Source organism: Aquarana catesbeiana, linkage group LG04 (assembly GCF_042186555.1).
Source record: "Aquarana catesbeiana isolate 2022-GZ linkage group LG04, ASM4218655v1, whole genome shotgun sequence".
NCBI classification, from domain to species: Eukaryota; Metazoa; Chordata; class Amphibia; order Anura; family Ranidae; genus Aquarana; species Aquarana catesbeiana.
Window position 1 is genome coordinate 271,806,847 of NC_133327.1, and position 27,388 is coordinate 271,834,234.

Genomic DNA, 27,388 nt, shown 5'->3' on the forward strand with positions numbered 1-27,388 from the left:
GATTCAGAACGAGGCTTGGTTTTGTGTATATTAAGCGGTGCGTCAGTACGCCGCCTGTGCCCCAAGATGTCAAACCTGTGACGAAACGCGTCGGGAGGAGCGACGTGCTGAAGTCACCACACGCTACGTCCCGTTTGTTATCACAGGCGTGTGTATTTCAGCCAATAAATCAAAAATACGTGCGCTCATAATCTGTGTACAAATCTAATCCGAAACAGCTGATGTGTCCAGCGTCACCGACCTGGCGTGGTCCAACTCGTCCACCGTAGCTCATTTGTAACTGCCAATACCATCATTTTACCAGACTTGTTCCCACGCATACCACTTTAAAACAGTCCAGTTCATAGCAATCCTTTTTGCCAATGTTACATTTTACCCAACTGTTCCTTCGCTAAAAACACAATATTATACCCAGCATGTGCTCCTTGTAGCGCTACCAGGTCGGTGACGCTGGACACATCAGCTGTTTCGGATATCATCATTCCACGGTCCCCGCAGAGGGCTAAATCTGCTTGCACGTAAGACCTTGCCAACAGGGAGGTCCACCATTTAGGGTAAGGGTCCATCTTTAATTAGCTTTGGATTAAGTGAGAGTCTCATCTATACACTCCTCCCTTCTCCATTTATCTATGTGAGTTATGACCTGATAGATCGTGGATGCCTTCCCCTATTTTTATGAATTGGATATACACCCATGGAACTTTTCTTCTGTCGTATAGCTTATGGACTATACTCACTATTTTCACGTTTTTTTCACTGCTGATAAGCTTTTTTGTATTTATTGATATATTAATGTGATAACGCATTTAGTGTTGGATATTTTTAAGTTGTTCATTCATATGTGTTTTTTGCACACCTCATTCAGGATCTTTTATTCATGGCACTTTGATCGATGCACGTTTAATGAATTTTATTTGCATTTTCTCAATATGATTAGATTTGTACACAGATTATGAGCACACGTATTTTTGATTTATTTGCTTATTTTACACAGATATTGGTGTTTTATTCGTGCAGCTATAGTCTTGGGTTTGTATTTGATTTTTTAGCGCTTTTTTTAGCTTTTTATTTTTATGTGTGTATTTCAGCCGGCTGGCCGCATATTTTTTAATTGTTGCTAATTTATGCATAATAGGCGTTTGTGCTTTTAATATTTAATAAATGCCTAGCGGGTTTTACCTATGGCCATTTTTTATTATTTCTGAGCCATGTTCGCACCATCACGCACTGAGCTGTATACAAGCTCATAGCGGAGGATTTGTTCAGTTACCAGTCCGGACTAGAAGACCCCCCACAGATGCGGTGATAGGACTGTCAGTCAGCATCGCTCCTGGTCTGCTTCTCCACACTCATTGGGGCGATGAGCTGTAAAAGGGCCGTCTCAGCGGCTCTGAGACTGCCATTAATCAAGGCAGCTGGCGGATCCAGACTTGGGAAGTCGGGATGATGAGGTGCCTCGACTGATGGCAATGACGTCAGCGGAGAGCGGACTTCAGACCGATCTCTGCTGAAACGGGTCACAGGAGTGCAAAACGGATTGCACTCCTGTGACCCATAGGAGAAGCCCAGCCTAAAAAGCTCAGGCTGGACTTCTCCTTTAAAGCAGAGAGCAGTGACTGTCAATCACCATTCTCTGCTTTGCCTCACTGGAGCGCTGGGCCAGGCGCAACCGATTTCAGCTCTCAGACACATGCCAGGAGGCAGAGCCAACTGTCATTTAGGCAACTGGATGGATCCCAACAATATTGTCAGGATGCTTCCAGAGCCTGGAGCAGCTCTGTGACATCAGCTGAAAGCAGGTAATAGCCCACTATAAGTTGACTCAGTCACAGGAGAGCAAAAGTAGGTGCATTCCTTTGATCAAAAAGTGACCGGTATTGAAATGATAAAACACGCACAAAGATTTATGGGAAAGGTATACATTTATTCAGATTTCCACATGTAGCTCTCTGACAGAAAAAAACTGAATATAGACAAATTTGAAGCGGATCTACATGTACAGACACAAATATATACTTTTAACAGTCTCAACATATGGAATGTATTTACAGAAATAAACAACCAGTACAAAATCACTGTTAATTGTCTTGTTTACAGATATTGATTTCCCATCCCACTTTGTCTTTCTGTACACTTTTCTGTATACTTCCCCCAAAACCCCATTGTTACAAATATAATTTAAAAACCAAGCAAACATGGTGAGGGTTCGAGGTTTATAATTTTAATTTGGTTGTACACCACACAGACTAGAAGAACTAAAACAACATACATGGATCAAAATTAGTTTGGTGCAGCAAGGACCAGATAGATTTCGATCCTTGAATGGTCACCCTGGTTGGAAACTGCCAATAAACATGCCAGGGCGTTGAACTCTCAATGTCAAAATGATAAACATTGCATAATGAGTATTACAATAACGGTTTATATAAAATATTGTATACATCTATGCACAGCCCTACAATACTGCATCTTTTCAACAGAAATATAAAATAGATTCCCCAGGTAGACATTGCCTTGATTTATAAAGTTACCATGCCATCAAGTGACATGGTCAGTTTGCATTCACCGACCTTATGAAGGCATATTATGTTACTTCCAGTTGCTAGTTGTCTATTAGAAAAACGTGTGTCTCTATATCAGGGAATCTGACTCATTTTCACCATATAAATACTGGGGCTGTTGCTGTAGCATGTCAGCGAATGTGTTCAGCAAGGCAAATGTTTTGAATTCACCCAAATTATATAAATAGACACATTTTGCCTTGATAAAAGAATCCTAAACAAGAGGCCCTGGAGTGGACATTCGACAGACATTATGGGCTTATGCACACAGGCAGGAGAAAAAAAATACCACTGCTAGGGGCAGCTGGCTTTTTTATTTTATACCCATGAACACAGCTGCATGTTATTTAATGTGGCTATGCACATGCGTGTATTTGTGCACAGTGGTCAGGGGCGTTTGGAGAGGCGTTTATGCTCAGACACGTAAATTATGCATTTATGCATCTCCCATACCTGTAGGCCTTTTGTGAACAGAGTGAAGCCTGCCCCAAAACATTTGATATATTTTTCACAACTCCATCCTGTCCTCTTCTATAGGACGGATTAGCTGTTTAGACAAGTGCCTCCTAGTGGAACAAGAGAAAGCGCCACCATTCTGAGCCCTGCACCTGTGCATTGCCATCTTGTTGCCAAAGATTATCTCAATGGCTGCAACAATCTCTCTCCTGTCACAGCCACTGAGCTCATCTGCTCGGTGGACAGCACAGTGTGCATGTGCGGGGCTCGGAAGAATGACGGCACTCCTTCCTGTATTGCTAGAGGGTGATCATCAAAATGGCTGGTACATCCTAGAAAAGGAGGGAGCTGTGAAGAATATCATGTGTTCGTGCTAGAAATATCTAGCACGAAGATATGAATGGCAAACATCTGAAAACTGGCTCCCATTCATTTCAGTGTGACTTTTCACACGGGGGCGGTGCGCTTGTGGGACACTAGGAAAAGTCCTGCAAGCAGCATCTTTGGAGCGGTTTGGGAGCGCTGTATATAGCGCTCCCAAAATGCCCTGCCCATTGAAAGGAGTGGCCAGTGTGAAAAGCTCCGCAACACAGGCGCTTTTAACCCCTTATTCACACCAGTGGGGGTTAAAAGCACCCTGCTAGCGGCCGAAAAGCGCTGCTTAAACAGCGGTGAAGCGCCGCTAAAACGCTGTTCGTTTTAGCGGTGCTTTACTGTGAACGCTCGGCGGCCCCAGTGTGAAAGGGGTCTAAGACTTATTAAAAAAGGCAAATAGAACAGCAACCAATCCTAATTCAATTGAGTTTTACTTCTCCACCCCTTTAAGTATTAAAAAAAACAATTTAATTGGTTCCAAGTATGCAGCCAAATCGGGATAAAACTACTTTATGTTTCTTACATGTTCCCAATCACAGGGCATCACAAATATTTTAAAATCCTTGCTTACCTTTTAACATGTTTTTACCTGAGAACTCCAAGACTAAAAATCCTACTTGGTTCTTTCTATGTAATAAGGTGGGTTAGGAAGTTGTGTTTGCGATAATTAACCCCATCTGTACTTTACCTGCATATTTCATAATCACTTGTAAACTGGATGCACAGGACTGTCTGTTCCAAAGGGTTAAAGATCTGAGGCTAGGTGGTGCATTGTTGGTTAATGCACTTAAAGTCAGAGTTTGTCCCCATAGTTGTTCACATAGCTATCTACTGAAAGCAACAGAACCTTCCTATAGTATAGTTTGTATAAACAAGCGCCAAAAATCAATTAAAAAGGGTTAAAGAAAAAAAAAAAGGAGGAGGTATGCTGTGTGAATGGGAACACAAATCTATAGTGAGGGTCTCAATTTTGATTGGAAAGGTGGAAATATACTTTAAGTGCACCATTTTTTCAGAAGTGCAATGCAGTGATGCCACTAAGGTTTAGCAATGCAGCACACTGGTTGTATTGGTTTCCGGTGTTGATACAGAACTCTGTTGCTGCTGTAATTCCAAGATGCATCATGTAGGAGATACATAAAGGTGTCTTCCAATTCCAGCATATTTTTTAATCACTGAATAGAGTGCAGAATTGTTAGAACCTGTGTGTATGTCTCTGGTGTAAAGATTTCCTGTCCTAACACCGAATGGCAACGTGCCACCAGGACAGGTGATTGTTAATTGTCCTAACAAGGACATACAGATGGTTCTAAAAAAAGAAAAAAAAACCCTCCAAATTTTTTCCTACTCAGTCCATAAAATATTGCTAATGGATAAAGGATCACTGTTGCACTTGTCTGTACATAAAATGCCTCTATCATTTATACAGAACTATTCCTTCATGCAGGATTTTGAGCCTAACCACATGCAACATGGGTACACATAAGATATTAGGATATGAGATTGTCAGCATTTGTTCAGCCCACAAAATGGCTTCTCAAATAGTGTGTGAACAAATTTAAGTAACTACAGATAAGAAATGCAAGTGATACCTACAAAACCTCAGGCTACCAAACTAAAAACTGTAAAATGCATTAAAATATTTATAGAAATTTGGTGATGCCTTTTTTGAACAGCCTTTCAGTTTAGGAAATCATTCATTGATAAAATCAGTATAAATGTATACAAATTGCTAATAAAACAATCTTTAAAATCTGTATGGCTTGCAACCAAAATGGCTAGGGAAAAGCTGCAGTCTTCCCATATCTCACACTAGGTGATAGGCTAGTCTGTGTACATATACAGTGGTTTGCATACATTCATATTTTTGCAGCAGATAGGGAAATTAGAATTGCCATCAAGTAGAATTATATGTACTGGACCTTTTTGTTTAATGCGGTCTATTAAGTTTCCTTTACATTTTTGTAGGCATAATACAATGGAAAGCATTCAAAAATTTTCACAAAATATATTACATCAGTATTTCTACAATACCTATTTTTTACAAAATTTTTCCTCATTAAAAAATTGATCTAATTTGCACATTAGAAAACATTTGTATGATTAACGGGAAGAGTCACAGTCTACCACTAGATGGAAACTCTACCTTAAAAACAGACTGTACATCAAAGTTTAAATGTATGTTACATGAGTAAAGTTTTTATTAACTGTCTAAAAATGTACCTAAATACAGATTAGCTGTGTTCGCAAGACCACCAAGATGCTCTGGAGGATGTAGCTCAACCAAAGAGCTATACACCTGTCAGTTAAAACCACATGCAATATGTCTACACCCAGTCATAGCACTGGCTTAGCTCTTGCTATGCAAATATTAACTACGTATGTTCATTAACAAAGATGGGTAAAACAAAGCAGTTTAAGAAACAAAACAGCTATATTTATGGATCCTTTTTTACTGTTTAGGAAAGTGTTAAACAGAAAACATATATGAACCCTTTTTTTACATTAATAAGTATTTCTAATGTCATAGAAATAACCTCATCTGTGTTTAATTTATATAAAGGCCTTATTTATGTTCATATGTGTATTTTAATGTAAGTTTGACAGTTTGTTCATTTTCACCGAAAACAAGTCTTTAGATGGCGTATGTGGTTATCTCAGCAGGTGTTAACTAGGTTCTTGAGTTAACTTGATAGAATCGGAATATGGAATACACCGATAAAAATATGGAACCGCAAACAAATAAAAATGAGTCAAAAATTACCCGTTAAGAAAATTACAGTACCTCAGAATGCATATACACAGAAAATACCCTTGTATCATTTCAAATTTTTTCATAAACTGGATTGACCAATGCCTGATATCTTATTTTGCGCGTCCCTGTGCAATGGAGTTTTATTTAAGAGCACGATTTAAGCAGCCATTATAGCTTAGCTCACTGCTAGGTCAACAGAGAGGATTGCTCACCCTGACAGAAGAAAACATATGCCAATTACTCTGATTATGTGAATTGTACCACTGTAACTCAAGAAATACTAGGTAAAAAATTTGCCTATTTTGTCTAAGCTAAAAGCATTTTGCTCAGTTCTTATTCTATGAAAAATCAGCTATATATTAGGGGAAGTGTAAAGAAAATACTATATTACCAGGTAAGCATTTCAGGGCACATTAAAAAGTTTATAGCTGTAAAGTGTGACATATTAGAGGCATTATAAACCTTCCTGTCTGTACCTTATGTTTTTCACAAGATGTGGATTGATCATGTAGTTTTATGGTCCCATTTGCTGCTCTGTACACACAGCCTATAGTAGAGAAAATCTTCAAATTTCTGTGTCAGAATTTTCAGTTTCTGTTCAAACACACGGTTTGGCTCTGCACATATTAATACATGACCTGTGTCTATAGTGTGAGAACTGACACTTCCTATGAAGGAACTATCCCACTGTCTTTCAGTCTAGTACTGGTGCAGGCAAGTGCTAAACAGTAATGAGATCACATTAGCATGCCCACATTTGTGATGCCATGAAATGGCTAGGCATGCACTGGATGCTGTGGGACCCGGAGCAAGAAGTTTACGCTCTCTCTGGTGAATAGGGTAAGGCTAGCTGCAGCAATACATGTATATATGGGAACTGATCAGCCATGACACTGCAGCCACAACCTGTGAGCCCATCATTACAAGGTAGGGAAAACACCGTAACTATAACTATGCCAATACATAGTTTAAACAAGGAAAACATTTGAAAGTGTACAATGCCTTAAAAGCAAAACTTCAGGCAAATAGGCTTGAGTTTCAAAGACAAGAGTACACATGTAATGGTTTACCAGTTAAGCAATAGTTTGGTCATCAACAAGCCTCAGATTGCAAAATGGAGTAGCAGCGCACAAATTACATCTTTCTGCTCTCTCTCTCTTCCATAAAACAGACCCAAACTTCTGACTAACAGCACTGTATAAAGCAACAGAGCTCTGGCTGGGTCAGAGAAATGCATTGCAGCTCTCGCCCATTCTGACTGCCGCTATGCAGGTGATAACAGGAGACTGGCATCAAGACCAAATTCCAGTGATTTTACCAAACCTATTTAAAAATAGTTTTTATTTAATTTGCCGTAAAAACTTTTTTTCTGAATCCATTAAGGGATACAGCTTGATATTTCTAACAGTAGTAGTTGTTTTGGTTTGGTAAAGTCCTATAAAACTAAAACTAAAGGCCAGGCTGCATGAAGCTATAACCCCCCCTACCCACCTCATATCTGCTTAGTTGTAAAAGCTGTCCAAAGAGTAAATGATAGCATATGAAGGAAGGCTGCTGTGTTGCCCAATGGACCCCCCAAAAAAAGAAAATTATAGGGACTTCCAAACTATTTTCTGTATCATGCATTGAGGGACACAGCTTGGTAAGCAACCTTAGGATGTCCAAAAACAGGCCAAACTCAGGGGCAGGAACAATCAAACACAGGTGAACAAGAATAAACTGCCCAGGACAGAACAGACTATTTCTGTCACCACCGCAACACTCCACAATTTTTGATGTAAGCCAGAGCTGTAACACATTCTGAATAAACCCAGACTAGGTGACAGGTTAGAAGTGGGCCCCAGTGAAGTAACTGAAGATGAATTGCTCTGCAAGCAACAACACTATAGAGACAGAAGGTGCAGAACAGAAGGTGCCCCAAACGAGAAGTCTGGCATCTGGCATATAGTGACCATATTCCAATGTAAGGAGAAAAAAAAAGCAAAAAAGCCGTATGATAGCAAGGACCGAAGCATCTTAAGATAAAGTCAAGATAAAGACTTGATGTGTTCTACACCATGAGAATGTTTTGTTACAAAGGTCTGTTGTGGAATCGAGAAAACTGGACTGCTTCAACAGTGGATACTTTCAATCACAGTGATCTCATGCAGCTCCTTAGGAAAAAACAGAAGTTGGGTCTGAAGTTGCTGACGCTTAGTCTGTAGTTTTTCAGCTTCTTTCTGTAGCCTTAAAGGTACCCAGGATAAGACCCAAAATACTCCAAGCAATGTGATGGAATCAGAGAGTGTCTTGATGTTCACTATCTGTCCTAAGTCCTCCAATGTCTGCATCACGAGTGGAGTACATCATCACTGAAGTGCAAGGTCAGAGAGGTCTGTTTTCATAGCATCAGATCTTCCAGGTATTAGATAACTGGAATATCTCTGAGATGAAGACCCACAAAAAGAATGAGAAGCTTTGTGAATACCCCTAGGGGGAGGCAAGACCAGAAGAAAAAGCCACAAATGGTGGTTGCTGCCCATGACAAAGTGGTAAAACCGCAAGTGATCTTGAAAGATGGGTACAATATGTGTAAATACACATCCTTTATGTTGGCAGATACTAAGAAGTATTTGCATTGAATGGATGCAATAATGGAATAGAATCTATTCAAAAATTTTGAAGACGTACTACCTCTTGCACCCATGTGTTGGCTATGTGTGAATTCCAAATCTCTGCAAATTTTATCAGATGTTTTCCCGCCTCAGATGGACTTTATAGGAGCAGACCTTCATGCGGAGGCAGATTTATACACAGGTTTGGATCCTTGGTATGCCACGGACACTTAAAACCCCCTGAGCTCCAGCGTGAGGCAGATGATTTGTAGGTCAAGGAACAGCAGCCAGACTTGCATCTAGCAAAGGGATGGCACACCAGGAACCACTTACGAAAAAGGAACTGTTTGCTGTGGGTGAACTTTTAAGTGTATGAGAACTGAACCCAGATACCATGAAAGAGGAAGGAAACACAGCCTTAATTATAAAGTATACACATTTCTACTGTGGGTGGTATGGGGTCACCCCCTCTAGGGTAGGGAGGGACTCTTCATCTGACAAAGCAGCCTTTGGATCATGTCAGGACCAGAACAATTATCTCTGTCAGAATCTACTGGAAGAGACGGTGGTGAAAGTTTTAAACTACCTGCTGTGTGATGGACCCTAGCAACCTTGGCAGAATTCTGTCCGTCTCATCTGAGAACAGGAGATCCTATTTGTAATATTAAAGTTGATATTAGTTATTGTAAAGCCGCCTTTGTGTCTGTGCAGCAGGATGGTAACAATCACAGAGCAATAATCAAAAGCCAGCAAAAACAAAAAAACTAAAAAATCTGGCTGCAGTAAACTTAAAACTGTTTTACCGGACATGGTAGTCCAAATCCAAGTGCAAAAGTGCTTTACATGCGCCCACACTGCCACCTCAGAAGTGCTGTGTCATTAAGGTTGAAGAGATAAGGAGGTGGGAAATTTAAAATGGCGGTTTGGGCATAAAGAGTGCCTAGCCACCAGAGTAAAAACAGAATGTACTCGCCTCTGCAGCCTGAGACTGAATAAAAAGGAGGGTATACAATTCCAAAAATAAACCCAGCTTGTACAAACCAAAACTATATAAAAAGGTGTAAGGTAAAAGAGCTCAGCCAGTGTCAGCCTAGTCATGTGCAAACAGCCTCAAGGGAAATGGAAGGAAAAAGCCTTAACACAACCTATGGTCTACTAGCCACAAGAATGCAGTCTTCCGAAGCAGGGACAAGAGCACTGCCACAGCTCAGCTCTGTTCCCAACAATTCAGCAAGGAATCCCCAGATAAACTGGCCTGACTTTAATAGCAGAGTCCTGTGATAACCAGAAACCAGATGGGTTGTCACTGCCAACTGCTGGCCTATAACAGAACACCAGTATACTTAAATTTGGAAAACCTCTGCTCAGTGGTTAACTGGAGAAGCTTCCAGGATTTCCAATATTGGGCTTGAATGTACCAGTAGCTGTTGAGTAGAAAAAAAATCATCTTATGCAAGCAAAAAAATAAAGGAGGTAGAAAAGACACATTCAATCTCCTAAGGATACTAAACGGAACTAAGCAGTATGAGGAAACAGTTTTAAAGGGGTTGGCTTCAGTTGTCTACTTGCCTAGTGTCCATGTCTCCTCTACATGACAGTATATTCCAGAACTGCTTACCATCATCAAGCTGTGTCCCTCAATGGACAATAGAGAGACTACATTTAAAGAATTTTTTAAAATCAATACATAAGTACTTTAAATAGTGTCTAACATATATGCCTGGGGATCCACATTAAACCATTTCACAGAAGGCTGATTGTCACAGACAAAAATCACAGGTCTGTATGTGGTGATAAGCCAATGTAGTATGACCCTAGATATAAAACTGAGCAGCATGCTCACAGCTAAGCACACAAATAAAATATATAGTTAATTGTACAATTTGTTCAACATTTTACAATTCTATAAAACCAGTCTTTTGATCAAGGTAATATCCGTGTGCTCTGCTCCTTTGTGACCAGATTCACCAGTGCTTGAATATCACACTGTGCAAAGTAATGCAGCTCCTACTGGCTGCAGGTGACGGCCCTCTATTTCTCAGTGTGATTCTGGTATGCATGCTATTAGAGAAATTTTTACAAAAATTATCAGTATATTTGATGACTTGATGAATGCTGTTGGAAAGTACATTACAATTTTGTATGCTTTTAACATTTTTGGAGTGAATGGACTTTCCTGAACAAAGACCAGATTAACTGTTAGAGATTTGTTCAGGAAAATGTTTACATCCTGCTCCTTCAAATGTTCACATTACTGTGGTCAAAAACAAACACCACTTTGAGCTAACTAATGATTAGAAGATCAAATGAATGTTCTCATTTCAAACGAATATGTATAGTATATGGCAGCTTAAAGGGGTTGTAAACCCTCATGGTTTTTCACCTTAATGCGTTCTAAGCATTAAGGTGAAAAACGTTCTGTGGTGCTGCAGCCCCCCCCCTCCCCCCAGCCCCCGTTTTACTTACCTGACCCCGATCTTTTTCCGGCCGGGAACGAGCACACCAGCACTAGCTGGTGTCTTGTGTCCTGATTGGATAGATTGATAGCAGCGCAGCCATTGGCTTCCGCTGCTGTCAATCAAATCCAATGACGCGGCGCCAGAGCCGAGTCCTGTATTCTGTGTGAATGGACACAGATGCTGTACTGGGGAGCACGCCCGCATGGGTGTCCACCAAGGAGCGCGCTTCTCCAACATGGACACTCAATGTGGGGAGGAGCCACTAGCGCCGCTGAGGGACCCCAGAACAAGAGGACCGGGGCCACTCTGTGCAACACAAAACCAAATGTAACAGTTTTATACTGGTTTGGACTTTGACTAAAGCCCAACTTTGGGAAAAGGAATAGCTATCCCTTTTAGTGTTGCTGCAAGGATTAAGTGCTTGTTTAGGCAGTGGTCTCCATACTGCGGCCCGGATGTGGCCCTTTGCTTGCTTTTATCTGGCCCTTGGGGCAGTATTTAATTCACTGACACCAACAATGGGGCACAATTCCGCGCAATGACACCAACGATGGGGCCCAATTACACCAATGATGGAGAAAAATTCCTCCCAATAACACCAACAATGGGGCCTAATTCCAACCAATGATACCAACTTCGGGGCCCAATGATACCAATGATGGGACATAATTCCTACCAATGACACCAAAGATGGGGCATTGTTTACGCCTACTGATGTTGGGACATTTTCTATTGCCGGTGGCTACAGTCTGGCCCCTCCTAAGGTCTAAAGGACAGTAAACCGGCCCTTTGTTTAAAAAGTTTGGAGACCCCTATTCTAGAGGACTGTAAAAGAAGTTTTACTTACCTGACTCAGAGGAGCCTACTGGAGCGTAGGATTGGGTAAGCTAAAACTGCTTTACCAGTTCCCTAGGCTAAACAAGCAGTTAACCCATGCAGTGCAGGGACAGCCCCACTGCAAGGGAGGACTCTTACTTTTTTCAGCATTTCATATTCCTGATGTGTCTGCTGTACCATGTACTTCTATGGAAAAAAAAAAAAAAAAGCGTCCTGTCCTCTTTGTATTGCTTACAATGTGTGAAATCTGATATTCCTGTCAGTTCCTCTGCTTTCCTATCAAAATTGACCACACTAAGCGGGAAAGAACAGCGTGGTCAGTTCTCTAGCTAGGCTGGAAACAGAGGGAATGCAATCACAAAAAAAAAAAAAAGTCCTGGACATGACCATAATGTCAATATTCTACTCAAAACCAAAAAAAAACAAAAACAAAGTCTGTATAGTCACTAATCTATGAAGCTTACAAAATTTACAGCTTAACCACTTCAGCCCCGGAAGATTTGGCTGCTCAATGTCCAGGCCATTTTTTGCAATACGGCACTGCGTCGCTTTAACTGGCAATTGCGCGGTCGAGCGACACTGTACCCAAACAAAATTGACATCTTTTTTTCCCCACAAATAGAGCTTTCTTTTGGAGGTACCTCTGCGTTTTTTATTTTTTGTGCTATAAACAAAAGAAGAGTGAGAATTTTGAAAAAAAACAATATTTTGTACTTTTTGCTATAATATCCCACTTTTTTTTTTTCAAAAAAACGAATTTTTTCCTCAGTTTAGGCCGATAAGTAATTACTCTTCTACATATTTTGGTAAAAAAAAAAAAAAATCGCAATAAGCGTATATTGTTTGGTTTGCGCAAAAGTTAAAGCGTCTACAGAATAGGGAATAGATTTATGGCATTTTTATTATTTTTTTTACTAGTAATGGCGGTGATCTGCGATTTTTATCAGGACTGCAATATTGTGGCGGACAAATTGGACACTTGATACATTTTTGGGAACACTGACAATTATACAGCAATCAGTGCTATAAAAATGCACTGATTACTGTATTAATGTCACTGGCAGGGAAGGGGTTAACACTAGGGGGCGATTAAGGGGTTAACTGTGTTCCCTAGGTGTGTTCTAACTGTAGGGGGGATGGGACTGACTAGGGGAAGAGAGAGATCGGTGTTCATACTTTGTATGAACACACGATCTGTCTCCTCTCCCGAGAGAACTGGGAACACTGTTTACACACACCGATCCCGGTTCTCGCTGTGTCAGGAGCGGTCGTGCCCGCCGAGCACTTGCATTGGCTCCCGACTCACGCTGTGGGCGCACCCCTAGTGGCCAAAAGGTGAAGCTACGCAAGGCAACGCCGATTTGCCCAACCAACCTGCCTCAGTAAAACTGCCGTGGCTGGTCCAGAAGTGGTTAAAAGGTGAACTCTACGTTCTACTGAAATGTGTGTGCTTTCTGGATTACACCAAAAAATAATGTCCATGAAATACATAAATTTCATTTGTTGCAGCTGCATTATAACTTGCCAAAACATTTCAAAGGCTCATTGGCCTGTTATTACAAAAGTTATGTAGTGTTCAAACCAGCAGTGCACATTGTACCCCAGTTGTTCTTGTACTAGTTCATAAACAATCCAAATACATCTGGAGAAGTGGAAAGTTTGTACGAAACGGACCATAAAATACATAATTCAAAAGCGAGACAAAAAATATGCTTGGTAAATACAGAAATATTTATGCTAGGATGAGAAACCCTCGGAGGACTTGTTAAAGAAAATGGTTTTCCAACAAACCATTTTACCGACAGTAATGTGCTGGATAAAAGTCTAAAACTATAACACATCACTAGTTTGAATTTGAGAATGCAGTTTTACATTATAGTTTAACCTATATTAAGTTACAGGAAGAGACAATTGCTGACAGTGAAGATAAGTTTAAAAAAACAAACTGCAGGCAAACATCTAAATTGATGGCTAAAAAACACATTTACCTTACCAACCGCAAAGTATCCAGTGCCTACAGTGGTAATATAGTTAAGAAGTACAGCTTGAAGATTTTATTAATTATATTGCTAATTCAGGAGCAAAAATGTTTTTACATTTTGCCTTATGTAGGTAGTTGTGGATTCAGCAACTCATTATTTGGCTTGGACATGAATATTTATTCATTTAAAAGGGGGGTACAATTTGCACTTTGCTATTCTTTTTGCACTCTTGGCTTGAACACACTGTACACCTTTTTTAGTTGCCTTGTAGTGAAATGTGGTACCCAATAGCTTTCAAATGCAGCACAATGCATTAATAAGTGTCTAGAAGACAGCTTGTAAGCAACTGTAAAAAGCTGACACACTATGCTGTAACAGTAATCATAGAAGTCTAACCGTATTTGTCCATGCTCTGCAATTCTTATCTTGGTTGGACCACACCATTTACTATTGGGCTTGTTTACTGGACATGAAGATGCAGTAGAGGTCTCCTGATATTTATGTTCACAGGCAACTGGGGTTTCCAAAAACTAAAAGCTCAATACATACTAAATGAGTAAATTTAACTCTTTGCTGTAGCCATCATGACCAGATATGAGAAACTCAAGAGCTTAAAATAAGAAAAAATAAATAAAATTATAAATAAAAACAACCCACAAACCAGCCTCTAGCTCACTGAATCCCATTAAAAAAAAATGTCAAACATTTTAAAGGAAAATAAGTATTTAAAAAGATAAATGTTCTGAGACTATAAACAATATCTTTGTGTGTCAGTAACATGTCATGTCTGTGCCATTATCTACAATTGGAATAGGTAAAAATACCTCATGAATATTAAAGTTTCCTCTGGAGCAGAAGTCCTGTTCCCTTAAATCAACTGATGGTGTTGTCCATCTTGATCATTCCTTGAAGTGAAGAAAGATGAAGGGCTTTCCATAATTCAGATATATTCTGTAGGTTTAGACAAACCATTCTGAAAATGGTACTGTAGGCACACTGCTGCCTTCTTGATACCTGGTTGCATAATATGAAGGACCTTGCCAATAATGAGAGGAGGAAGTAGTAATTGTTCCTTGAAAGGTTTAGTCTATAACTCCTCATAACATTGGTGGTCTATGATGCACATAGTATATTGCACTTTATTCAATTCCTGTACTTTTGGGACAGATGTAAGATGGCAAACCAAATGCAACCTAAATTAGAAAAGTGCTCAGAACAGTGATAACAAATAGAAAAATGTGTGCATCTGTGTGTGTAACCTTGAAGTTAATTAAAATTCAGTAAAAACTTGTTGCAGACATAATGGAGCTTCACATGAACTGTTCCCCTTGTGTGTTGGACAGAGGTTTCCTTAGGGGTGAGTAGTGGGAAGCAGAAGTGCATAAAATGAGAAACCAGTAGCTACTAAGTTCAAACACTGGTTGGGGACAGCTGTTTAGGGGGGGCAAGGTCCAACAATGCCTGGACGGTTCCTGCCACTTCTACAAGTCCGTTCTCTTCAAGGATGTGGAGAGGCAAACATAGGCGGTCCTGGGTTGAAGTAGTGAGAAAAGAAAAATAGAAAAAACAAAAAACAAAAAAAAAAAAACATAAAAATATACTCAGACGCATGGAGATGTTAAACTAAACCATAAATTAACAAAATAAACGTATAAATAAAAGAGGGGAAAGAAATGTGATGGCAAGAAAACTAGATGAAAAATCAACACACTATGCACTGGGAATGTAGTTGGCAAGAATATGAACAAAAAAATGCTATTAGTGTAATAATTAGTGTACAGTTGGAGGCAGTTGTAGAGGATTGCAGAGGAAGAGTTTTTCCAAAGGTCAGGAACTATGTAAAAGATATAGAACAGAGTCCTATTCCCCATCTCAGAGACCATAAAGAGCTGGAAGAAAAGATGGAAGCGACTCATGTGAAGTCTATTGCAAAATTTATTTAGAAAAGTTAAACTGAAAAACAAAGTGCAATTGGCAAAACAGAACATTATATACCAGTGCTCTGCATTCTCCATATTATATACTCCTTGCTGTCTACTAACAGACTATGCTCTAGGTCTCTCTGCCAAAACTGGACATTGAACCTAGTCACAGCTCCGTACACTGCAGTAGTAATAATTCCGGCCATGTTTTCCGTCACATCAAACTACCAGCAGCTACATGCTATAAAAAGAGTGCAACTGAAAACTGGCATTTAGCTAGGCCCAACCACAACATACCTCTTGCCCCCCTTTTTTTCACCGACAGATGACAAAATCTGACAGTGCGTGTGTGTGTGTATACATATATACATATATACATACACATATATACACACACACATAGGTTAAGATCAAGTAAGGCACACAATCCTGTAAATTCATCCCCAAGGTACTGACCATTTTTGTGTTGAAGTCTTGTTAAACTGTATGTATGCAAGCTTATGACTTCCATTCTCAAGTAACTCGTAAAATCAAATCTGTTTTATTCTACACATACCTTTTGAAGAATGAATAAAATACCACTAAGTAAAATGCACTCAAGTTTACTGTTGGTGCTGCTATACTTCTTTATTAAATGGTTGTGCTTTAGGATATCTACCATAACGCTGCATGACACTGTAGAAGGCAGCCATATTGTTGCTTTTTCAGGTTTACTTTTAACTTTCAATAGTTTGCTTAGGCCAAGCTTGAGAAAACAAAGTAAACCTGGAGTTTGACATTACGTAGGGAAAAAGGCTCATCTATATATAACATACTTTCACCTAAGCAGCAAAAAGGGTCGCTGGTTCGAATCCAGACCACAACACCATCTGCCTGGAGTTTGCATGTTCTCCCTGTGCCTGCCTTGGTTTCCTCTGGGTACTCCGGTTTCCTCCCACACTCTAAAGACATGCTGGTAGGTTAATCGGATCCTGTCTAAATTGTCCCAAGTATATGTGTGTTAGGGACCTTAGGTTGTAAGCTCCTTGAGGGTAGGGACTGATGTGAATGTACAATGTATATGTAAAGCGCTGTGTAAATTGACAGCACTATATAAGTACCTGAAATAAATATTGTGAGCTCTATTTAAATATTTTTTCATCAGCTTTGTTTCTATGCAGTTTTAGCACACAACTTTAGATCCAAATTTCAGCATACATAAGGAGATCAGATTCATGTAATTTCTAAGCTTTCATACCATTTTCTCACAGTTTCTTCTATGTAGCCCCCTAAACATATTGCTGTGTTGTAGAAAGCCAGGATATACAATCAGTTTGCCATGTATCATGAGAATACTTCTACTGTATGACAAAATTGTTGCACACAACCAAAGCATTTTTTGCAAATGCTCAAAATTTAGGCCAGTTGAAATTCAGCTCATGATGAATTAGTCCCTTTGCTAAGAGCTTGAATTTGACATGGAAGAAACACATACTGATTTTGTTTTTACTAATAAAATTTAAAGAAGTGTATAAGAAACCTTGCTCTCAGTAACCAGATCCATTTTCTGGTTTGCCAATGCCCACCATTTATTTTTGCCGCAAAAAATTCTAGATTCCTGGTTGTTAAGTTGCCCTTAATTAAAATAGTTTGGTAACATGCAGTTAATAAAGCAAGAACAATGTTTGAAGTTCTGATCTGAATGTTTGTTTTTCGGAAGGTGACAAAGTATTTGAGAACGTGGATCAGTATGGCAGCCAGGCTACAAGTATTTTCAAAAAGATAATTAACATTACTTAAAGCATCACTCATGACAGGTGTCTTTTAAACAGAGAACTGAATATGTATGATGTTAAAGGGTATCAATTTCACACACTAGTTGCTTAAAGTGGAACTTTATGCTAGGAAATGAAAGTGGGCGGACAGGCAGGAGACATGCTTTGTCTCTTTTGCATTAAAGCTACCTACCTGCCCATGTACACCATGTACAGTAAGCTGCGCACGTGCAGCTCAATTCACAAATTCAGCAATGCCAAAGCCAATGGAACTCCCATGCACGTGGGGAGAGACGTAATCTTGGCCCGTCCAATGACAGCGGCTGGCAATCGTGACCCTAAAGCAGGCCACTCGAAGATGCCAGTGTCTGGCGGGGAAGTGTTACTAAACCCAGTAATATGAAAAATAGTTCATCTGCGCAAAATTGCCCACAGCTTATAAATCTTCTTTATACATTAAAATACTGCCACTATATACCTTTTTGGATGATCTGTATACCACGGTTACATGATAAACTGCACAGTTTCTCCAGTGCTGAGAGTTCAGGTAGGAAGAGATTTCTACTACAGCCTGTATATACGCCCACATGTGTGATGTCAATATCATGTGACCTGGCTAGCTCTGAGAACAAGTAAATGTTCTCTCCAGCATAAAAAGACAACTGAGCATGTGCAGGTCGGCTACCCTGCCTGTGTTAGCTGGACATCCCCAGATACAGGAGGGGGAGGATCTATGCATACAGGATAAAAACAGCCTTTTTACACAATGCAGAGAATTAACCCCTTAGGTTCCACAGTGAGTATAACAAGCATGCTATGCTGCATATACAGACTGATTTTACTGTTGTGGGTTTAGTAACACTTTTAGGTGAGTAAAGTTCTGCTTTAAAAAATAAGCCAGTGTTTACAAACCAAAAACCCTGCTTACTCTTTGGTATTCATAAAATGCAGGCTGCTGTGTAAAGCTTGCTTTGTCCCATGGAGTATTTTCTGCATTGAACTGCAGAGTACAATCTGCTTCCAGGAGAGGCTGATCAAATGAGAGGCTGATCAGTTAACATACTGTAATTGGGCTCTCCTACTCCTGACACTTTCTTACATGCATTGTTGAAATGAACTGCGCTTCAAAGGTTTCGAAATTCTAAGGTTAGGTATAATGCACATTTTTGAAACATACAGCTGTGCTTTAAATACATAAACAAAAACAATTGTGTATAAATGTGCTGGTCTGAAAAAGACAAAAAAATCTAAACAAATCTCCTAGAATGTCCATAAAATGTGTGTATAAAAGTGACAATAACCTTATCCAAAATCAACTCTTATGTTACCCAAAACCGCTCATATGTTGCACACAAATAAATAGCAAAATACCAAAAGTATAAATAGTCCCAAGTGAAAAAAAACACACAGTATAGTAACAGTGTAGTATAGTAAAATAGTAGTGCAAAATCATGCTTCTTCAATGAAAGTTTGCTCCAAGTGAAACCACACAACCCTCTGCCTTCCCCTAGTGGGTAAACGCTCACCAGCAAAAATAAAAGACTAAGCTCACCTTTTGAAAAAAAAAAATAATAAATGCATTTTTTTTTTCAGGTGAAAAAAAAAATGCAAAGAAAGAGCATTCATGATTTTTAGTCTAAGGCGCCTGCATAGCATTGCTTTTGTGATCAGCAAATAACTGGGGCAATGTACAGCTCCTGCAGACTCAGGATAGCTGTCTGCCTGTACCTCTGATATGGGTATGAATGATGCGACCATGTAGGTGGAGCCCTGCACGGCCGCACTGTTTTTAAATTGTGACAGTGGATTCAAGGGGTTACAGGGAGGGGAGTGAGAGGAGAAGGTGCAGATTTTGGAACATGAAATATGTTCCAAAAGTGAACTTATCCTTTCACCCTTACCACAAAGATCAACTTAGCATGTTGGCAGGCACCAGGATTTAAGAACATCTTCAATCTGCTCCATCTTGTACATGCAATCAGAGGAACCACATTTCTTGATGACAGCTTCACAACCACATTTCTTGATGACATTTACTCAAAGGATATCCATCTCTCAAGCTCAAAAAGAACAGAAGTAAACCATAGTGCTCACCATCAAAAGACACTTTAATAAAACTAGTAAAAATGCACATATAAGATAAAACCAATAAAGGCACTTCTGAATGGCCTCAGGCAATATGAGATTCAAAGCTGTCCGGGAGTAGTATGAGGATTGGTGAGGGTACATTTCTGGAAGTGAAAATTCACCCCTCTAGGGGAAGGTGGAGGATTGTTTCTTTACACTTGGAGCAAACTTTCATTGAAGTGTGATTTTGCACTACTGGGGATTTATTTTTTTCTTCACTTGGAACTATTTATACTTTTGGACTTTAAATATTTTGTAAATTTATTTGTGTGCAACATATGAGCTGTTTTGGGTAAGTTATTGTTGTCACTTTTTTCTTTTTACACATTTTTGATGGAGATTTTTATTGCAACGATTTATCAAATTTGTATAGATTTTTAGAGTTTTCAGAGCCGACCATTTATACACCTTTAGATCATTCAGGGTGCAGGCAGCTAGTTAGAAATCCATAAGAGCTGTTGCACACATTTTTTTTTCATCACAAACTGAAAAAAATAACAGTTACATAGCAGCATTATGGCCAGAGGCGTTGCTAGGGGGGTGCAGTCCGCACCCGGGTGACACCCGCTAGAGGGGTGACACCCGCTAGAGGGGTGACACCCTCCTGATGGTGAGGAAAGCCCTGTTTTTTTCTTTTTTTTCTTTTTCAGCTGACCCCACAACACACCTCCAGCGCTGCGGCCGTGCCTGGTGTGTCACTGTGTGAGTGTGTCCTCCCTTTTTCCTCCTCCCTACCCTACTGAGCTAGCGAGCCTCAGCCTGTCACATCTCACACTGCACTGCAGACATGATTATGATGTCACTACACACACTACTAGTATCTCCGCCCTCCTCTCCAGACTCAAGCTGCCGCCCGGCGCCCAGATTCGGAACAGGTGCCGGGGGGGGGGGGGGTGTCCTGGTGTCCACCGCCGGCCCGAGCCCAGGGTGAGGTGTGTGTGGGGGGGGTGGGGGAGGTGTCCTGGTGTCCACCGCTGGCCCGAGCCCAGGGTGAGGTGTGTGTGTGCGTCTGTGTAGGGGTCTGACACCATGTTATACCGCACCAGGTGACACCAACCCTAGTGACGCCACTGAGTATGGCCACAGTAAAACCATAACCCTGCTTTAAAAATGGGATCCTCTGTGCTGTGACCAATAAAGCAACACACATCTTCACTCAAGGTTGGATATAAAAAAAAAAAAGAGTGAATGCATGTTAAGAAGCCACAAAATTCACCACTCCCAGCCAAAGCATGTACACGTGAACTCAATACCTACTACCGCTTCAGTATGTTGCTCTTCCTTTCGCGGTCTCATAAGTTCTGTAGTGATATACTAGCTGGCACGAGGAACCAAAAGAATGTGGTGGGGAAATAGGTATTCTACACACCTGAATGTAGGATACATGTAGTGGCTGGGGAGCAGCGCACAGGCTTCAGGATGGTACATACATTTACTCTTATTTTACAGCCTGCCTGGTGTGTACCATGTGCTCAAGGCCTGAAGTTGGGTAAACAGCTGTCCAATAGATATTCAAGGAAAATCTGATGTTTTCCTAGCAAGTCTAAGCTTTGCAAATATGTGATCCAATTTTAAAAAGCACCCACATCTTGTTTAAACTGTGTTATTACTCAAATACACTGGACTGGTATCAGACAACCAATGTGCATGTAAACCAATGGCCTGGAGTAAACAGTTTTCATTTGCCTGAACAGAATATATTTGTTGCTCTTTGAAGCTGAAAGAAAAAAAAAATCAATTCCAGCTTTTGGCAGAGACAAGAGTTGAAGCAAGCCAACAGTAGTCAAGTTGTTTATCCATGGATTAGTGGGCTTTTTGCCACATTCGGTACTCCACTGCAGAAAAAGGCAGCTTACTACAAAATAAGAAAATAAGAAAAATGGATAGAACTAAACAGAGTTATTTCTAGCCTGAACATTCACCAGTAAATCACAGTTGTATAGGTCATACTGTTTTGCACTGTTGGCTTGGGTGGCAGTAGGATTATTGGATAGCCGAAGCTTAACACTGGATTGTGCTTTATAGAATTACGAATTGTGGAGGAACAGAATGGGAGCATCACGATCACACCCACCCCAACAAAGGTTAATAAGCTGGTTCCCCTGTCTCTTCATGCCTGTGTCCAGAAGGTAAGAAGCCAGCGATAGAGCAGGTAGAGGAGAAGCATAAGGGTGCAGTAAAAAACCCCAAAGCCCAGGAGGTGGAAGGAAAGAGTAGGTGCCTGTGAGCCTTCTCCAAAGGAGAGGAGACTTTCCAGAGTCCCCTTAACGTTGCAGAGCTTTAGCTGAAGAATGTCTGAAGGGAGACAAACTTTGTCCTGTCCAGTGGGCAAGCAGGAAGGGAAAAATAGAAATGCAGAGTCAGTCATGCAAACACAACCATGCAGTTAGAGTCACATCACTGCAGATACTAGAACCCTGACGAGAGAGAGAAAGACAGAAAAGGTAGTAAAACAAGCAGTAATGTTCTTGGTTTGCCAAACTATCTTTTTGTTTTATTAGAAAAAACAACAAAGTAAGACGTTTATGAATCCAAAAATAACAGTTACTGTATAGTTAAATAAATAGTATGCATATCCCTTACCAGTATCTGCCCATCTCCAACAATATTGTACTACCATTACTGTATCAATTGCTTCCATGCTACACAAAATAGTCTACTATTCTACAAAGTCCCCAATCAAAATTCTGTTTAAATAATGCAAGTTTCATTAGTCACTGTGGAAAAAATAATGCTACAATGAAACTTCCTTTCTATGACTGTTCCAGATAACCATATCCTAGTATTTAGTGATTTATTTTGCTATGCGATAAACAAAGACTGTTCTTGTATGTACGGTACAGTGACATCATTATATACTGGGGGAACCTCAATGCAAATCATTAAGCAATTACATACAATATGGCTAGACAGATCTGTAGTACACTGTGTGACAAAGGAACTGTTTGAGACAGCAGGCTGTCAAAATGAGAGTCTACTGAACAGTGAATTCTATGAGCAAAAACCCGACAACAAGTATCATGAAAGTTCAACAGGGATTTGTATTAAAGTAAATGGATTATTAAAAACATTAAAAAACTCATAAAGCATAGCAGCAAGGAGGACACTTACCATGTGCAAAGCACATTTAATTTTTTTTAAAGTGGTAGTACACCATGGCCATGACAAAATGTGCATACTAGCACATTATGAAATACTTACCTTAGAACAAAGCCCTCTAGCAGTGCGCTGTCATCACGAACAGGGCGTCCATCTTCACTCAGTTTTCCTTCTGGGTTTGTGGGCTTTGGCAGCTCGATTGGCCGAGCCACCATGACGTCATTCTTGTGCATGTGCGTGAGTCCCGGTCACGGCACAGGTATGCCATTCCTTCAGAGTACATGCACTGGTGACGTCACCGGCTGCCAAAAGAGTGAACATCTCCTAAACGGTGTATGTTTAGGAGATATTCATTTTACCTACAGGTAAGCTTTATCATAAGCTTACCTGTAGGTAAAAATCACAATGCGAACCTTACTACCGCTTTAAGACTACCATTGCAAAGAAACGACATGCAAGCTTTTCACAGACGTGAAACAGTCATCTTATATAAGAACAGAATGAAATGCTGTGTAGAAGACTTACACACAAGACAATATAAAAGGGAATAGTATCTAGTAGTATGTAAAGTTCCTCGAAGCAGTGCATCTTACCTGGGGGACACCAATTTTCCTGCAGGCTTCTAGGAAGTTTTCCACATTTCTCCTGCATTTTGCCATAGTAAGCTTGGGCTGTTGGAGACAAATTAGTGGTGTCACAGCTGGCTTTTAAACAATTATTATTAACATAAAACAGATAAATTACTTACAACAGCCGGTGAGGGAACGTGGATGCTAGGCACAGATCTTGGCCGAACATGATTGGCTAGATGACACAAAACCACCCCATCTGTCAGAGCTGCTCCCAGGTCATTAGGAAGTGACAACTTTAACCGTGACTCTATGTTCTAAAAGAAAAAAGGGGAAAATAAAATTAAATTAAAAAAAAAAAAGTGTTCAATAGGAAAAGCTAAGCTGTGTCGCACAATTATCAGTACCAACTACACAAGCCCTTCTCAATCAGGGTTCCTCAAGCAGTGACATATTCATCTCCCATCTTGATTCATAAAAGAATCCGGGTTCAGCTGCCCTTTAATAAATAATTCTAGCCAAGAAATTTTAATGGGAGAAACAAAGTATGCGGGGCCGAGTACAAACCTTCTTGAGCTGATCTGTTATTTCCTGCTCCTCTTGCTGAATTGTAGAGCATTGACTGGAACCAGAGTTTAGGCTGTCACTTGTAGGAGCAGCTGAAGGTGGTGTGTTACCTGTTAGAAATAAACAAATTAAGCATCAGGCTGTTACACACAAAAATTGTCCAAACGGAGCAAGTAGGAACAGGATTTGCCACTCACTTCTTTTAACATCCTCTCGAACTGCAGCTCTGAATAAGAAACTTTCAGGGCGCTGAGGTGAGTTTCGGTATGGCAAGACAGTTGCTGGTGAGGACAAATGTACTGCAGAGCCAAATGTAGATTTATTAAACAAAAATTGGAATATATCATGACTGACCTGTTCAGTATCATTTAAAGCCACTATAGACAAATGTGCCAGCTTGTTGGCAATAATTTTTTTGCAGTCCTCACTAGAGGTCGACCGATATGGGTTTTTCTCTGGCCGATGCCGATATTTAGAAATCGGGGCGGCTGATGGCCGATTTTTTTTTTCCCCTTTCATTTCATACAATCTAACAGTTTAGTTGGGTGACAGGTAACAGACCTGAGCACCTGATTGGCTGAGAGGCGGTTCAGTGTTAGGAAAGCGAATGAATCGCTTTCCAAACACAGCGCTGAGTGAACAGCCAGCGCCCAGCATGGCGCATGCTGTTCACCTATTTGGACGCCTATTAGAGCCTATGGCTCTAATCAGGTGCTTCCAAAAAATACTTAGCCGCTGTAATTCAGGTGCCCGGCGCCCGACAAGGGGCCGGGCACCTGAATAGGGGTTGGCAGCGGCGACCATGCATGAATCTATCTATGGTGATAGAGAAGTGACAGGAGAGAGGTGGCGGCGCCCGTACGCCCCTTATGGACGTACCGCCACTGGGGTACAGAGAGGTGGCTGTAGAGTGTGGTACAGAGAGGTGGCTGTGGAGGAGGAGCCATCTCTATGTACCCCCCTCCTCCACAGCCACCTCTCTGTACCCCCATCCTCCACAGCCATCTCTCTGTATTTGGCGTGGGTGGGGATGCATTGTGGCGAGGGATGGATGGTGCTGGCAATTGGGCTTGGGTGGGGATGTGTTGTGGAGAGGGATGGATGGTGCTGGGGGTGGATGGGGATGCGTTGTGGAAAGGGGTGGGTGGGGATGCGTTGTGGAGAGGTATGGATGGTGCTGGGGGTGGATGGGGATGCGTTGTGGAGATGGATGGATGGTGCTGGGGGTGGATAGGGATGCGTTGTGGAGAGGCACAGTAGCACACACTCAATTTTTTGTGACCTACCCTCCATACATGCTGGTATCTATGTGCATGCACTAGCCCTGATAGGGCTAGGTGCATGAAGATAGACGCTGATGAGCTGACCAGCCAATCACATAACAAGTGACATAGAAGCAGCCAGCAGGCTCCGCCTCAACAGGGAAGGAAGAGGAGCTTAGCTAGTGCTGGCCACGATCTCCTGCTGGGGGGAGTTACTAGTCAGGTGGCGGAGGCTTGTGATATGCTAATGATGTTCCTCTGCTACAGCCCGCCGGGGGAGGGGGGTGGGGTGGTGCAAGTGAAACTTTCTCCTTCCCTCCTATAGTGGACGGCTGCACGGGTGAAGGATGGAGGATTAATTTTACATGCTGCTGTAGCAGGAGTGGGGGCACTGGTCAGTACTGCAGGCGGCCACGTGGGCCGGGTATAGTGTTGCAGCCGCGAATCGGCCTAGTTTGCACAATAAACAGTCGATGCCGATTTCATAAAAAGGCCAAATAATTGGCTGATATATCAGCCAGCCGATATATCGGTCGATCTCTAGCCCTCACTTCAACACGTTGACTAAGATAGCATGTTCACACACAACTAAAAACTAGAAATGTAATCACTGGCTAATAAAATGTGAAAAATAATATGTGAAAGTAGATTTAAAAAAAAAAAAAATGAATACTTCACTCACTTGTTTGCAAGGAGGGTGATACAGGGGTTACTGATGACCTCTCATCACTCTGAAAACAAAACATTACAAAAGCTAAAATAAGAAAAAAGTTCACACCATCAAGAGCAACAACAGCTGCAGAAACAGGAACATAAAAAACAAAAACATGAACTGTGATGGCTTGTTCAAACACAAAATATGTATGCGTTTATATTTATTTTTAACAGTTACACAGAAATATCCAAAGTCCAAAATGCAGACACATCCAAAAAAATCTCCTGTAAAGAACAGGAGCTTTTATGAAGATCAATTTTAATCTTTTTAAGTCATGCAAAGATCCAAAAGCCCAGGCTTGATAAATGTTAAGATTTCACTTTTAGAAGAATACTAAAAAAAAAAAAAAAAAAAAGTTGGCTTAAAACAAAAAAACAAAAAAACTCATCTTCGAATTTTAGAAAATTTCTGATGCACAATGACAACAAGAGAAGGTTCAAGTAGCACAGATGTTGTCACACAGTGCACACAGCACATTAATATTGCTGGAAGGAGCATAGACAGCAGTTATGTCACTTAGTCATGGTAAAGTAAAAATGACTGAGAAATTACATTTTGATATACCAAAACAGCATTAACCAGCATGCTTTATTCACCTGGATGTGGCTTCCTGGCCTCCTTTTTATGGTATTGGTGTTACAGTCAATCTCAAAGACAAAGTGTGGCTCAAAGCCATTCTGCCAGCAGCAGGGAGAGAAGATAGAAGAAAGATAGATGGAAACAAGGCAGCTAAGACAGAAGTGACCCAGAAGATTGACCAGACATTTGTTCTCACAACTCACAATGGGTGGTTGCTCTTTTTTTACAGCTGCATCTCAAGTCACCAGCCAAATGCATGCAAATTTAATACAGAGCAGGAAGCCAAACTCAGAAGCAATGATGAACACAATGTAAAGCAACAGCGTTTACCGCCATTAATGGAGCTGCCATTCAGAAGCACAAGCACATTGCAATGAGAACATGTTTAGAAATGCAAGACAAGACAGGCTTACACATGTATTGTACAACAAAGAGAATGGCTGTTTAAGGCATACATACAATACATGGTAAACTTTGCCATAAAACAGTCAATACATACTATAGTGTGAACGTCCTACAACATATGCTACACAACTTGAGCTTGTCATGTTTTGCACTGACCTACAATTTGGAAGGAATCCCCGCCATATTAACAATGTTTTAATAATCTGGAGCACCGCAGCTTGCTTAAAAATGAAAGAATTTGTACACATTTACTGCTTTGACTGAAACTAGATCCTTCCATAGATAGGGAAAGATTGCATAATACAAGCATTTTCAATTGTATTTTATGATATTCTCCCAGGGTATGGAGCACAATCATATTAGTGAATTG

General features: G+C 40.6%; 1 protein-coding gene across 21 annotated transcripts in view; it reads right to left on the minus strand.

The window, feature by feature from the left end:
• Window positions 1–1,903: 1,903 nt before the first annotated feature.
• Window positions 1,904–27,388, minus strand: part of LRCH3 (leucine rich repeats and calponin homology domain containing 3) — a 170,977-nt gene continuing 145,492 nt past the window's right edge. For 8 of the 21 annotated variants that reach the window (XM_073626536.1, XM_073626525.1, XM_073626528.1 and 5 more), the window contains 7 exons: window positions 26,631–26,711; window positions 26,002–26,050; window positions 24,255–24,356; window positions 24,058–24,167; window positions 23,670–23,807; window positions 23,515–23,592; window positions 1,904–22,139 (listed from right to left, as the gene is read on the minus strand). In XM_073626536.1, the coding sequence (XP_073482637.1) occupies window positions 21,933–22,139; window positions 23,515–23,592; window positions 23,670–23,807; window positions 24,058–24,167; window positions 24,255–24,356; window positions 26,002–26,050; window positions 26,631–26,711 (765 nt within the window). In that variant the 3' untranslated portion in view covers window positions 1,904–21,932. Of the gene's footprint in view, window positions 22,140–23,514; window positions 23,593–23,669; window positions 23,808–24,057; window positions 24,168–24,254; window positions 24,357–26,001; window positions 26,051–26,630; window positions 26,712–27,174; window positions 27,240–27,388 lie in introns of those variants that run through there. The other 13 variants (XM_073626538.1, XM_073626535.1, XM_073626530.1 and 10 more) reach the window with 6 other exon arrangements.